This window comes from Carassius auratus, unplaced genomic scaffold, assembly GCF_003368295.1.
Source record: "Carassius auratus strain Wakin unplaced genomic scaffold, ASM336829v1 scaf_tig00216425, whole genome shotgun sequence".
Taxonomy (NCBI): Eukaryota; Metazoa; Chordata; class Actinopteri; order Cypriniformes; family Cyprinidae; genus Carassius; species Carassius auratus.
Genome location: NW_020528566.1, coordinates 167,603 through 181,647, shown reverse-complemented (window position 1 = coordinate 181,647; position 14,045 = coordinate 167,603). Strand labels below are relative to the sequence as shown.

At 36.2% G+C, this 14,045-nt stretch overlaps 1 protein-coding gene across 6 annotated transcripts in view; it reads right to left on the bottom strand.

The window, feature by feature from the left end:
• The window catches only part of robo3 (roundabout, axon guidance receptor, homolog 3 (Drosophila)), a 136,553-nt gene that overhangs the window by 32,379 nt on the left and 90,129 nt on the right, over positions 1 to 14,045 (bottom strand). For all 6 annotated transcript variants that reach the window (XM_026263106.1, XM_026263108.1, XM_026263104.1 and 3 more), the window contains 4 exons: positions 7,037 to 7,194; positions 3,275 to 3,395; positions 3,049 to 3,187; positions 1,176 to 1,303 (listed from right to left, as the gene is read on the bottom strand). In XM_026263106.1, the coding sequence (XP_026118891.1) occupies positions 1,176 to 1,303; positions 3,049 to 3,187; positions 3,275 to 3,395; positions 7,037 to 7,194 (546 nt within the window). The remainder of the gene's footprint in view (positions 1 to 1,175; positions 1,304 to 3,048; positions 3,188 to 3,274; positions 3,396 to 7,036; positions 7,195 to 14,045) is intronic.

Here is a 14,045-nt window from a genome sequence, read left to right as displayed (position 1 = left end):
AGCATCTTTGGTGAACTCCTCCTAGACTGTTGGAAGACCATTTCAGGTGACTACCTCTTCAGGAGAATGCCAAGAGTGTGCAAAGCAGTCATCAAAGCAAAAGGTGGCTACTTTGAAGAACCTACAATATGACACATTTTCAGTTGTTTCACACTTTTTTGTTATGTATATAATTCCATATATAATTCCAAATGTGTTAATTCATAGTTTTGATGCCTTCAGTGTGAATTTACAAGTCATGAAAATAAAGAAAACTCTTTGAATGAGAAGGTGTGTCCAAACTTTTGGTCTGTACTGTATATATATATATATATATATATATATATATATATATATATATATATATATATATATATATATATATAATTTTCTAGATTAAAGAAAGAAGAATAAAATTCTTAAATATAAGTACACACTGAGCAGCAAAAAAAATAGCTTTCAAATGGTGATACAGCCATTTTAGTTGTTTCTACATGATATTAGAAAAAACAATTGATAGAAGTCAATGCTTTCGTAACAAGATAACAACTAACAATATCAGGTTTTGAAAAACAACGGTTTCAAGTTGTAAAACTCATAACTACGCTAATTCCAACATGACATGAACAGGAGTACACTCATGTTACAGATTCCGTCTGTCTGACAGAGAAGCCTACAATGTTTCTACAAAGCTGTACTAATAATATTTCAGTTTCACTCACACGTTGAATCATCGTCCATCAGCTGTCAGGTGAAATCATTCACAGCAAGTGTGCTGCTATGAACATCTATTAAGTGTGTAGAATATTCTTAATGCGTGCATGTTCTCAAGCCCACAGTAATGATTTATGAAGCAAGATGTGCCTCTAACCAGATGGAATTATGTTAATTGCATCTGGCAGCTTTAAATAAATGGCTGTTGCCATAGCACTTCACTCCTGTAATCAGCAAAATGCAAGGCCAGCACGTGTGTGTGTGTGTGTGGGCTATAGATAATATAATTTAGACTCAGTTGAGTGTGTGTAATTGTGTGTGAGAAAGATGCTAAAGTCAGTGAGAAGAATATAATAGAATTATTATCAAATGCGTCAGATGTGCTGCTGTGTGGACATGTATGCATGCTTGTGTGTGTGTGTGTTTGAGAGAGTTACTGAGCTAAGCAGCATCTGTGCATCTGCACAGTTGTTGTAACTCACCGTGGACCTGAAGTGTTCCGGATGCTTCGGCTTTGCCCACGCTGTTCTCAGATAAACAGGTGTACGAGCCTTCATCTTCAGCCTTCACCTGAGTAAGACGCAGGCTGTTGTCGGCACGGATCTCAAACCTGCCAGGAAACATGCACACGCAACGAACTTACTCTCTAGTATGCCTATAAACAGAGTTCCACTGTCCTCTGCCAGCTGTATCAGCAAAGTTTCGCTACATTAGATTTTACCACTGTAACGCTTCAGTGTGATTAACATCTGCTGCTAACAGAGTTCCAGGAGTTTTTAACTTTTATTTACATATCATTTATAAATTAGAGTAAAAAATATATTACAATAAAACAAAAAAAAATATCTTTACAAAACAAAGTACTGATTTGATAAATAAAAACAATATTTAAAATAAAATTGTAATTATTTAATTATTCAAAATAATATTCCTCTAAAGCTGTATTACTTTAGAGTGATTAACAGTGTTCAGTGAGAACTTCTATAGACATATTTTTAAATTGCAGTACATTATTTAATAATTATTTAAAAAAATGTAAACATATATTTAAAAAATATTTGTAAAATATATCTGCAAAATATATTAAGTACTATAAAAGTCTAATATATGAAAAAGTTGTTAGCTTTTTTTGTCAATTATACTGCAAAGCTGAATGGTTAAATAGTTAAATATTAGGGGGAAAAACTATTTTATAGACACAACCTTGTATCATATTTGTCAACAGTCAACTATATGAAATATAAGATGACTCACAGGTCTGGGGGTTTGGCCAGTGCATTAACCATGTTAAAATGTTTTAATTCATAATTAAAAATAATATTTAACATAATATTTAATTATTAAGTTACATGTTAAACTGTCAGTTAATGTTGTGGGCCTGTTTTTCTGCTGGAGGTCCTGAACATCTTGTTCAGACACAAGGCTTCATGGATTCTATCAAATACCAATCCTATCAAACAGACAATAAATCTAAATCTGACTGCCTTTGTTATAAATCTTATACTGGACCATGTTTGGATCTTCCATCAGGAGAGTACTCCAAAATAAAATTTAACACAAAAATGGGTCACTGAGCACAAAATGAAGCTTCTGCCGTGGCTGTCCCGGTCCTCTGACCTGAACTCTACAGAAAAAAAAATGGAGTGAACTGAAGAGAAGAAGCACCATCATGGAGCTGTGAATCTGAAGGATTTGGAGAGATTCTGGATGAAGGAATGGTCTCTGATCTTTTATCAGGTGTTCTCCAAACTCTTCAGGCAAAACTCTGAGCTGTTATCTTTGGAAAAAGACATTGCAATAATTGTGTGCCAATAATTGTGGCCAACATGAACTAGAGCATTTATTTCACAGTGAGATTTTCCACCTACTTTCAATTACTTCACTTCAATGATAGGTTAGAATTTTGTGAATTCTTTTAATGAAAGATCAAAAGGATAAACAATGCAGATTTATTTTCACACCTGCCTTTGCTCATATTTTCCAAGGCTGCCAATAAAAGAGGAGGGGACTGTGCATGTATACATACACATAAACAATATTGAAAAACAAAATGTAATTATTTTATCAAATAAAATTATATTTATTTATATAGTTCATATTGTTATCATACAAATGTTTTAATTTATATGCATTTTATTACTTTAATGCTTTATTATAATAATTTAATTTTTATTTATATAATACTTAATAATAATAATTATTATTATTATTATTACTACTACTACTACTAGGAGTATTATTCATGTTTTCAATATAAAATAATTCGTTTTGTTTAAAAAAAAAATGAATTCATTAGCTCTTGTCTTTAATCGTATTGCTAATGCCACTATTTCATTGCTTCTAACTGAGTCTCACCTTCCCCGAGGCAGTTCTCCTTCCTCTTTCCTCCAGCGTATGGTGGGAGTAGGGTCTCCCTGAACCTCACACTGAAAATCCACCGTGTCATCAGCGAGGACCACCTGATTCACAGGTCTGCGTACAAACATGGGCCGCTCTACAGAAGAAAGATTCCCAGAGAGATCAATGAGAGATGAACGAGAGAAAACAAAAGCTACAGGATAAAGTAGAATTACAAACCTACCAAACACTACAAGCTCGGCGGGGTCACTGTCCTTCTCTCCAACCATATTAGTGCCGACACACACATACATTCCTGCATCGCTCTTCTTTGTGTTTGAGATCATCAGCTTCCCTCCACGGATCTGTAAGGAAAAGCACACGACGATCTGTCAGGGCTATGCATTTATAAAACATCTAAGAGAAAAAGACACTAAAATCTGAGTTGGTCCCCACAGGAAGCCAAACATGTTGTGATGTTTTATGCACATGGTTTCTGGGCTCCAGAAAAGCATAAATACTAAAGCAAAAGCCAGTTTGATTGTTTATGGAACACTTGACACAGAGAGGACAGCCAAACTGATGCATTTAATAAAAGTGCTTTAATAGCCCCTTTAGTCGAGTGGCTGATAAGAGAGTCATAGACAGACAATGGGAGAGAGACAAACAAAGGGACAGAGTTGTATTGTTGAGAGAACAGAGAGAGATATATAAATATATTTCTATTTATTGGTTTGTGCGAGTTATTAAGAGTAATGTCCTCTCTGAACTTCTTCTTTTGTTTTTCAAAATGTTACCATACCTACACATGTTTTTGTTTCAAAACTGATTTGTTTGCATGCTTTGGCAATATTAAGATGGAAAAACATAATAAAGTACACTGAAACTGAGATTAATTCTAGAGTCAATAAAAATGCATTTCTAAAAAAAAAAGAAAATTCTCAAAAAGAGTCTCTTATGTTCGCAAAGGCTGCATTTATTTGACCAAAAATACAGCAAAAACAGTAATAATTTGAAATATTACAACTTAAAACAGCTGTATTTTAATGTTTGTCAAAATTGTATTTATTCCTGTGATGCAAAGCTGAATTTTCAGCAGCCGTTACTTCAGTCTTCACTGACACATGATCATTCAGATATGATGATTCGGTGCTCAAGAAACATTTCTTATTATTATTTTTATCACCAATGTTGAAAACATTGTGCTGCTTAATATTTTTATGGAGACAGTAATATGTATTGATGAATACAAGAAGAACAGTATTTATTTGACATGTATTTTTAAATGTATATAAAGAAATAACCAAATAACCAAAATAACCAAATAACCAAATAACCTGCCTGATCTATCTCAACTGCTATTTGTACCCAAAAATACACATGAATTAGACAAAATTACTGACAACATGGGCACTATTTTCTCTAATACATTAGAAGCTGTTGCCCCAATCAAATTGAAAAAAGTTAGAGAAAAACGTACTGTACCATGGTATAACAGTAATACTCACTCTCTCAAGAAAGTAACTCGTAGTCTTGAACGCAAATGGAGAAAAACTAACTTAGAAGTTTTTAGAATTGCATGGAAAAACAGTATGTCCAGCTATAGACAGGCTCTAAAAACTGCTAGGGCAGAGCATATACACAAACTCGTAGAAAATAACCAAAACAATCCAAGGTTTTTATTTAACACAGTGGCTAAGTTAACAAATTACCAGACGCCACCTGATTCAAATATTCCACCAACGTTAAATAGTAATGACTTTATGAATTTCTTCACTGATAAAATAGATAACATTAGAAATACAATAGCGAATGTAGATTCTACAGCATCTAACACTTCAGTTTCATCCATCGCACCCAAACATAAACTGCAGTGCTTTACAACCATAGGACAGGAGGAGCTAAATAAACTTATCACTGTATCTAAACCAACAACATGTTTATTAGATCCTGTACCCACTAAATTACTGAAAGAGCTGTTACCTGTAGCCGAAGAACCGCTTCTCAATATCATAAACTCGTCGTTATCTTTAGGACACGTCCCAAAACCATTCAAGCTGGCGGTTATCAAGCCTCTTATTAAGAAACCAAAACTAGATCCTAGTGTACTGGCAAATTATAGGCCTATTTCAAATCTTCCATTTATGTCTAAAATTTTAGAAAAAGTTGTGTCTGCTCAATTGAGCACCTTCCTGCATAAAAATGATCTGTATGAAGAATTTCAGTCAGGTTTTAGACCCCACCATAGCACAGAAACTGCACTTGTTAAAATTACAAATGACCTGCTCCTTGCGTCAGACCAAGGCTGCATCTCATTTCTAGTCTTACTTGATCTTAGTGCTGCGTTCGACACCATAGATCATGACATACTCATAGATCGATTACAAAACTATACAGGTATTCAAGGGCAGGCTCTAAGATGGTTTAGATCCTACCTGTCCGATCGCTACCATTTTGTTTACTTAAATGGGGAGTCATCTCATTTATCATCAGTAAAATATGGAGTGCCACAAGGATCCGTCCTAGGTCCCCTTCTATTTTCAATATACATGTTGCCCCTTGGTAATATTATTAGAAAATACGGAATTAGCTTCCACTGTTATGCTGATGATACTCAGCTATATATATCAACGAGACCAGATGAAACTTCCCAATTATCTAAGCTAACAGATTGTGTTAAAAATGTAAAAGATTGGATGACAAAGAATTTTCTCCAATTAAATTCGGATAAGACGGAGATATTAATTATTGGACCAAAAAACACTACACAGAATCTTGTAGATTACAATCTGCAACTAGACGGATGTACTGTTACTTCCTCTACAGTCAGAAATCTGGGTGTTATATTAGACAGCAATTTGTCTTTTGAAAATCATATTTCCAATGTTACAAAAATTGCATTCTTCCATCTTAGAAACATTGCCAAGCTACGAAACATGTTATCTGTTTCTGATGCAGAAAAGCTAGTTCATGCATTCATGACCTCTAGACTGGACTATTGTAATGCACTTCTAGGTGGTTGTCCTGCTTCTTCAATAAACAAGCTACAGGTCGTCCAAAATGCAGCAGCGAGAGTCCTTACGAGGTCAAGAAAATATGATCATATTACCCCAATTTTACAGTCTCTGCACTGGCTACCTATTAAGTTCCGCATCAGTTACAAATTATCATTACTTACTTATAAGGCCCTAAATGGTTTAGCTCCAGCGTACCTAACTAGCCTTCTACCACGTTACAACCCATCACGCACCCTAAGGTCACAAAACGCTGGACTTTTGGTAGTTCCTAGGATAGCAAAGTCCACTAAAGGAGGTAGAGCCTTCTCACATTTGGCTCCCAAACTCTGGAATAGCCTTCCTGATAATGTTCGGGGTTCAGACACACTCTCTTTGTTTAAATCTAGATTAAAAACACATCTCTTTCGCCAAGCATTCGAATAATGTATCTTTTTAATTGTGAGTGTAGTTGCATCTGATCAAAGGTGCATTTTTATTCATTAGCTTGGGTTAAACTAATTTTACTTTGTTGGATCAGCAGCTATGCTAATGATGTCTGTATTTTGTTTCTATGTGTTCTATGTTTTGCCACGGGATTCACATCCCGTGGTAACTAGGATTTACACAAGCTCCAGTCTGGATCCAGAACACCTGAGAAGAGATGATGCTGACCATCAGATGATGCTAACCCTGAATGAACAAACAGAACTAACAATTATTCCTAAATGTGTGACTGAATCATATAATAACTTAATTAATAATATTGATAGTTCATCGTCTAGCTGACTACGTCTTGTATTATTATTATTTTTTAGTTTTTCTAAAATCCTGTCAAATGTGCACAAACTACTAGCTACTACTAAATATTGTAGAAACATAATTTTCTGTAAAGTTGCTTTGTAACGATTTGTTTTGTAAAAAGCGCTATACAAATAAACTTGAATTGAATTGAATTGAATTGAAAAGGAAAGGAAAGGAAATGGAAAGAGAGAAGACTGAAAAAATTTCACCGTTATCCTCTCGTCCTTGTCGTTCACTTTCACGTTGTTCCTCTTCCAGGAGATAGTGGGTTCTGGGTGGCCCCGTGGAGGGATGCACTCCATCACTGCTGGCTCCCCTGCTGCCACCACCACATCACTGGGGGTCTGTCGGAAATCATCCCGGAGAACTGAAGAAACAGGGAGAAAAGACAGAAATAATCAGCAACTGTGACTGGAGATCCCTATGAACATAACTCCACAAACAGCGGCACTTTACTGTGTTATACTGCAGCACTTTGGGATATTAGTTTAGTGCCGTGCAATCATTTTGTTAGTTGGCTCTCCTAGTTTAATTTGTTTGCAATGTTGTCCCTGTTCTCCCCCTGGTCTTAATTTACTCACTGTCCATGTCGGCCTAATAAATAATGCATTGTTTCCACTAACGCATGACTATGAATAATTAAATCAGTTAGACACTGGCAAAAATCACCCTTCTTTTGTTACTGATACAGACAGAAAATTTTACAAACAGAACACAAAAATGACAGAGTGTGCAAAAACACAGCCTACAGCACATGCAAACGCAAAAACGGCAACATAGGCAATAACCCGCAGCCGAATATCCTTCGATTGACCTTCCTGCACCTTTGGGGCTGATGATATCAGTTCCCCTCTCAATCTGGATTTCCATTTTATTGCCATTTACCAGATTTCTTAGCGCCAGCACTGCCAATACTTTAATCTGACCAGTGCTCTATCAACCCCTCTAAATCGTTCTGCAGCTACACGTTTCCAATTGGTGTTTGTGGCCCAGAGCGAAAGGTTTGCGTTCAGAGAGAGTGTATGAAGTGGAAGGCTTTGGATATTGCACTGGATAAGATCCAAAAGTGAACCAAACTCTGGGTCTCTCAGTAAGAAAACAATATCCAGAGCTCAGACAGCAAATAAATCCACTGAAATAGGACCCTGTTTTAGTCGGCAAGCCATGAGAGAAGGAAATGTAAAAGTTCTCTTTATAGCCGGAGGGAACAGACTGAACTCGAACACTAAAACAGGCAGCAGACACTAAATAGTGCCTGAAGAAATTCTGCTTGCAAAATCACATTGTATTTTTTTTTCTTATCTTGATAAATCAGCAATTTTTCCTTTCCTTTTTTACATTCACTAATAATTGCTCACTGCTTATTCACATAAAAACAGTTTCCATTTCAATTTCAGTTGTACGAAATGAGAAATTATTAGAAGCCTGTATTAATATAAAATAAGTTTACTTTTTTCCTCACAAAAAAGACGGAATTATAAGTTCATTCTGAGGTTACATCTCACAATTCTATTTTTTGTTTTTGTAAAATTCTTACTTGTGAGATAAAAAGTCCTTTATTTGTTATGCCGTGGTGCAAACAAGCTTCCATAGAAATGTGTTTTCATCCTCTTTCATTATTGATGAACTATTCTAAAATAATGACATAAATCATTCTAAAAGGGGCATGTGCCTACAGTTGGTAATTAGCATAAGACACGCCCACCACCATATAGGAGTATACGATTCAACCTTAAGTACAATAACTCTTCAAATTTATCCAAGGCCCAAGGATGCTCAAGGCCAATAGAAAAAACAACAAACAATTTTCATATAGAACATTTGTATGCAGAATCGATGCTAACACTGGGATAAATGAATAAATAAACAATTCTACACATTCTGATCTATTATCAGGCAATACAGGTCCCAGGTTAGCAGTACAGTTCTCTTATTTTTAATTAATGTACCTTCACAAACAATAATCTCTATTCACTGCCTAAGTCACTCTCTTTCTGACACCGTTTCTCCTATCTGCCCCCTTTCTGGTCTTGTCCTTTTCTCTTGACTGACCTGAACCTCTCCAAATTCTGGATTCCAACTGAACTGACAGAGGTCTGATAACAGTCCGAAGGCAGTCATTTCTCTCTCTTCCCATCCATCTTTTTCATGCTCTCTCTTGACCACACCGCTTCACATGTCTCCTCAAAATCACACAATATGACAACTCTGAAGACTTAGAGAACTTTTTTGTTTTAGCTGAAACTGACATATCAGAAGTGTTACATAAAATTTCAGAGCACAAAGACATGATTTCTGAAGCTGCGGAGGTTGAGCTTTACCCCATAATTTGCACATCAAGCCCCTAAAGATGATTAATTAATTATAGAGAGCTGATGGGGTAAAAATGTAGCATATTAAAAGTCCAAGTGGTGGTATCAATGAATCTTTCGAAACTCTATTGGTTTCTCAATTCTAGAAAATACTGCTGGGTTTAGTTCCAGTAAATTAAATTCATTTAGAAGCAGTTTTTATCTAAAGTCACCATAAATAATACTATCTTACAAATATTAATATTATGAATTATTTATTGATTTTTTTTTTTATTAACAAATTACACTTTCATAATCCAACTGTCCTTAAAATGATCCCATTAAACCTTAAGATAAGCGCGTATGAGTGTTATGAATACTCTCCTAAATAGAAGACATTAGACTTATTTGCCAAAATCTATCATTGTCATGAACATAATAGATTGATGACACCTTAGTCAAGGTTTCTGGCTTGGGGACACCGGCTGTCCTTCAGCACCGCGAGCGGTTAGTGAGAGTTTGATACAATCTCAAGGTCCCTAATACCTCTTGATGAGCAAAGGAACCAGAGCGGGTTTTCGAGATTAGAGTCACAAATCTTTATAGGCGCTATGGATCGATATAATGCGAGATTTATTAAAGCCGAAACAGACTGAAAAGCCATGGATTGAAAAAAAAACAGCCGGGAACCAGCTGGAATCAAATTTGTTTCTGACTATTAATTATGGGTGAGAATTAATTGGTGCATAGGATGTGTTTACGTGGGCGTAAGTGAATCAGCGTGTACGCTTTCACTTTAGGATGGATAATGCACGGCCATTACTTCTAAATTACTGCGTTAATGTCACTACAATGTCATCGCGGCGGGCGGAAGAGTTGGGTTTGATGAATGAAGCTCTCCGAGCATGTGCTAGTGAATATATATTGTTGATGAATCCAAAGCAGGACAACAGAACAGGCAGATATTAGCGTTAGCTACTGGGGCACCCCTTTTTGCACCTCTAATGGATGTCTGTCAGCTGCTGCTGTTTTAATTTCCTTCCTTTCAAATGTATGCGATGGAGTGGCATCAGGCTTGAATATACATTACACTTCGTGAGGATGTCATGGTGAATGATGGCAGCATTCCTGCTTGACAAACATGAGTGTAATTGGATGTCTACTGACATCGCATTTTAAAATAGGAAAACCCATAGCCAGTTGTGGCAATCACATTTCATTAAAGGGATAGTTCACCCTAAAATAATTTCTATCATTAATTCTTCACCCTCTTGTTGTTCCAAACCCGTAAGACCTTTGTTCATCTTTGGAACATAAATTTGAATATTTTTAATGAAATCTGAGAGCTTTCTTACCCTATATAGACAGCAATGCAACCACCATGTTCAAGGCCCAGAAAGGTAGAAAGGACATAATTAAAATATTCCACGTGACATCAGTGGTTCAACAGTAATTTTTTGAAGCTACGAGAATAATTTTTTGAAAAGCGTCCAGATAGCACATGAAGACGGTACCACCGGTCCTTAAGAAATCCTGATACCATATTGTTTTCATTTTTTCAGTAACGACTTGCTACTGAAATTATGGGTCTATGTGTCCTTTCTTAGCTTATTGCTTTATTAAACAACAAAACCACATCACTAATGTTTTAAAAAAAGTCTTAATATCTTGACAAGTTTTAAGTCAGCAGGGCATTGAGCGTTAGTTGAATCCATTTGAGCAAGTTTGGAACCCTGGCCCTACCTGCGGCTTTAATTAACCCCCGTGAACCGGTCCCAAAACACACTCTATGTGATCTTTCAACTAATTAATTTCCACACACACGCACTCACATGCATATAAACAGCATTAAAAAGGAGAGTCTCATGGGCTTATGGAGATCTAATGTTACCCTGTCAAGCCAACAACAGATCCAGTTCCCTTTAGAGAGGTGCCCTCAGATCTGCAAGAAAATTAAGTTATCGTGAACTTTCCCATTGTTGCCAGAAATACAGCTTCTAACAGACAAGCAAACTCACTATAATTATTATTAAGGGGCTTGCTAAGCCAATAAAATGTGAGTATCATCTTCTCTTGTTCCTATCTTGACAATTATGACCTTAAGATAAGGTATAAATGACTCTAACAGGTGAGAAAAGGTATAATTTCAAACTAGTCCTAGGCCATATCTGACCAAGAGAGCTTCTATAAACCCTGATTAGACTGCCAATTACCCATTAACCCTAGGGATAAGGGATTAGGACTATGACCTTCCACCTCTTACATTGGCCTCAGGGGGAAACCCCCTCTCCTTCTTCTCTCCATCTTTCTATCTTCTCTGAAAACCAAGTCAGTGTAATCCTACCCGTGAGCGCTGCAGTCCACTTCAATTACCTCCCTCTGCTGCCACTATAGCTGCATTCTGTGGGGCATGGCTAATGAATCCCCCGACTAGCAACCTTTCCCCTCTCAAAATCAATTCTTCATCCCCGCTCCTTCATTAATTTTAAAGTCGGATCTCTGACATCAAAACCGCCAACATACGACTCTGCTGGGGGCTTTCACTTGCACCCAATGCAGCTGTCTATACAGTAATGAGTCTGTTTGTTTGAGTCACTAAGCAGCAGGTGAAAGGCTTTACGGAATCAATTCAAAAGCAGAGACTGGTTTGCTTGAGGTCTTTTTCAGCATTACAACCAGTTTGGATTGCTGAAATGTGAAATCCAATATGACCACAGGTAGTTTTTATGTTTTTCAGAGACCTTGTTTTTAGCTTTAACAAAGCAGAAGTTTAAACTAAACGTACAAACGCATCAAATTAGCAATCATTCAGACTTAATGAAATGGTTTACCGTCAAGCATGATGAGGCACTCAAAAGCACGTTACTTTGTTGCTTGAAAGCATGCATGTTTCACGAGCCCTCATGAATAAAATCTAATATTCAAAATATGTGAGGAGAAATGACAAATGGCTCTCTCTCAGTGATGAAAGGTTTATGTTCGCAGGGGCGCTTTCAGCATTTGAGTTGGTCATCTGTCAATCTGTCCTCTCCACATGAAGCGATCCGTCACATTCCTTAGACATATACATAGACAGCTGAAAGCTGAAGATGGCTTCATCGAAGAGGACATGGGCTGTAATCTCAGGGTGTGATCATGGCAATGCATTAATCTTATTGAATTTGGGACAGGAAATCACGAACGGTGTCAATATCAGTTTTACAAGTGCATCCTCGATATTAAATATCTGCACCGCTCCTTCCAATTTGATTTACGGATGCACAGGTGCCCAATGATGCATCTAACATGCTTATGATTACATACTATTTAATTAATCTCACTCCATTTGAGCTATGTGTGTTTAGCATGCGTAATCAGTTGTACAGGTGGTAGTTGACCGGCAGGCTATTGATTTGTCTGATTGATGGGGTATAATGCTAATCATTATCTGTGTGTGTGGACATATGGAGAGCTTTAGGCCTGTCTGCTGGCCCCTCAATCCTCTCATCTTCTTTAAATGGCCACATTTGTCCTCCAGCCCCCTGGATGTAAACTTATCCACAACAGACCACCCCTGACCACTCCAAACCAGGGCAGACCTGAGGCAGGAAAAGTGAAAAAATCTTCCACTCAGACAGACACCCACCACAACAACAACAACAACAAAAAAAAGACTAAAAAAGCCTTCAGGGAGTCTCGGGATTTGAAAGAAGTCTTTTATACTCATCAAAGCTGAAATAACCAAAACTACTGTAAAAACAGTTTTATTTTGAAAAACTATTACAGCTTAAAATAGTCCTTTTCTATATAAATATTTTTAAAATGGAATTTATTCATGTGATGACAATTTTTCTAATATGCTTATTTGGTTTTAAGAAACATTTCTTATTATCATCTTATTACCACTCTTTTGTGTGTTAAACACAATCTAATACATATAAACAACTTAATTTTAATGAAAAATAACAAATGAAAAAATATATAATAATAATCTATGACAAAAATACTATCATAAACTAGGTTAGTGTATAATTCAGCAGCAAAAGATAAACTAGATTCTAGAAAAAATCACGGATGCACAATAATTTTCTAAAAGCTAATGAAATATTGTATTTACAAATAAAAGTGAATAAGTCTAAAATCTGGTAGAATGTTACACATTGCTCTTTGTATTGTTGTAAAATACATTCATGAAAAAACAAGTATATATATATATATATATATATATAGAAATAAAGAAGTTTCTTTTAAATGTATAGCACAGTAATAAAGGCAGCCACATATGATAGATAGGACAAAACAAGAAAGACTATTAATAATCTTTGATTACACAGAAAAGTATTATAATACTAAAGGCACCCATATAGAGCGGCACAAATCCCGTGCGCAGAATGATAAGCTTCAGTTCTCTCTTCACAGCAGTTCAGTCAGTGTACTGCTTGAGTAAATGAATTACTCCGGGATATTGGTTAACTTCGACTCAGAGAGAGTGTCAGCCACGTTAAAAAATGAATAATTTAAGTAATTTGTGGACTAGTGATTACCGGAAACGTGAACCTAAGAAGACGAAGAAGAACTGGTTAAAATGAACGATTCGTTCGTTCAGACATCACTAGTACAAAGGGAAGAGATATTGATACGTAGTCTATTAAATCTGTGCATTAGTTTATTGAGCCTTTTCTTTGAACAGTTTTAAACCTCAGTTATTGTCCGTTTCATCGTTTTGACTGTAACAGAACACAACACCCAGTTTGATTGCTGAATGGAGGATGACAGACAGCTGCAGCGGAAAGAAGAGTTTAGGTGAATTTAATGACTTCAATATTAACCTGTACCTCACATTGAACTATTGAACAGCTTCAGAACACTTTAAATATGTGCACAAAAACATTTTGGTGCTTTATAATGTTTTTGTGCCTTTCGTGGGGCTCAACGATAACACAATAGT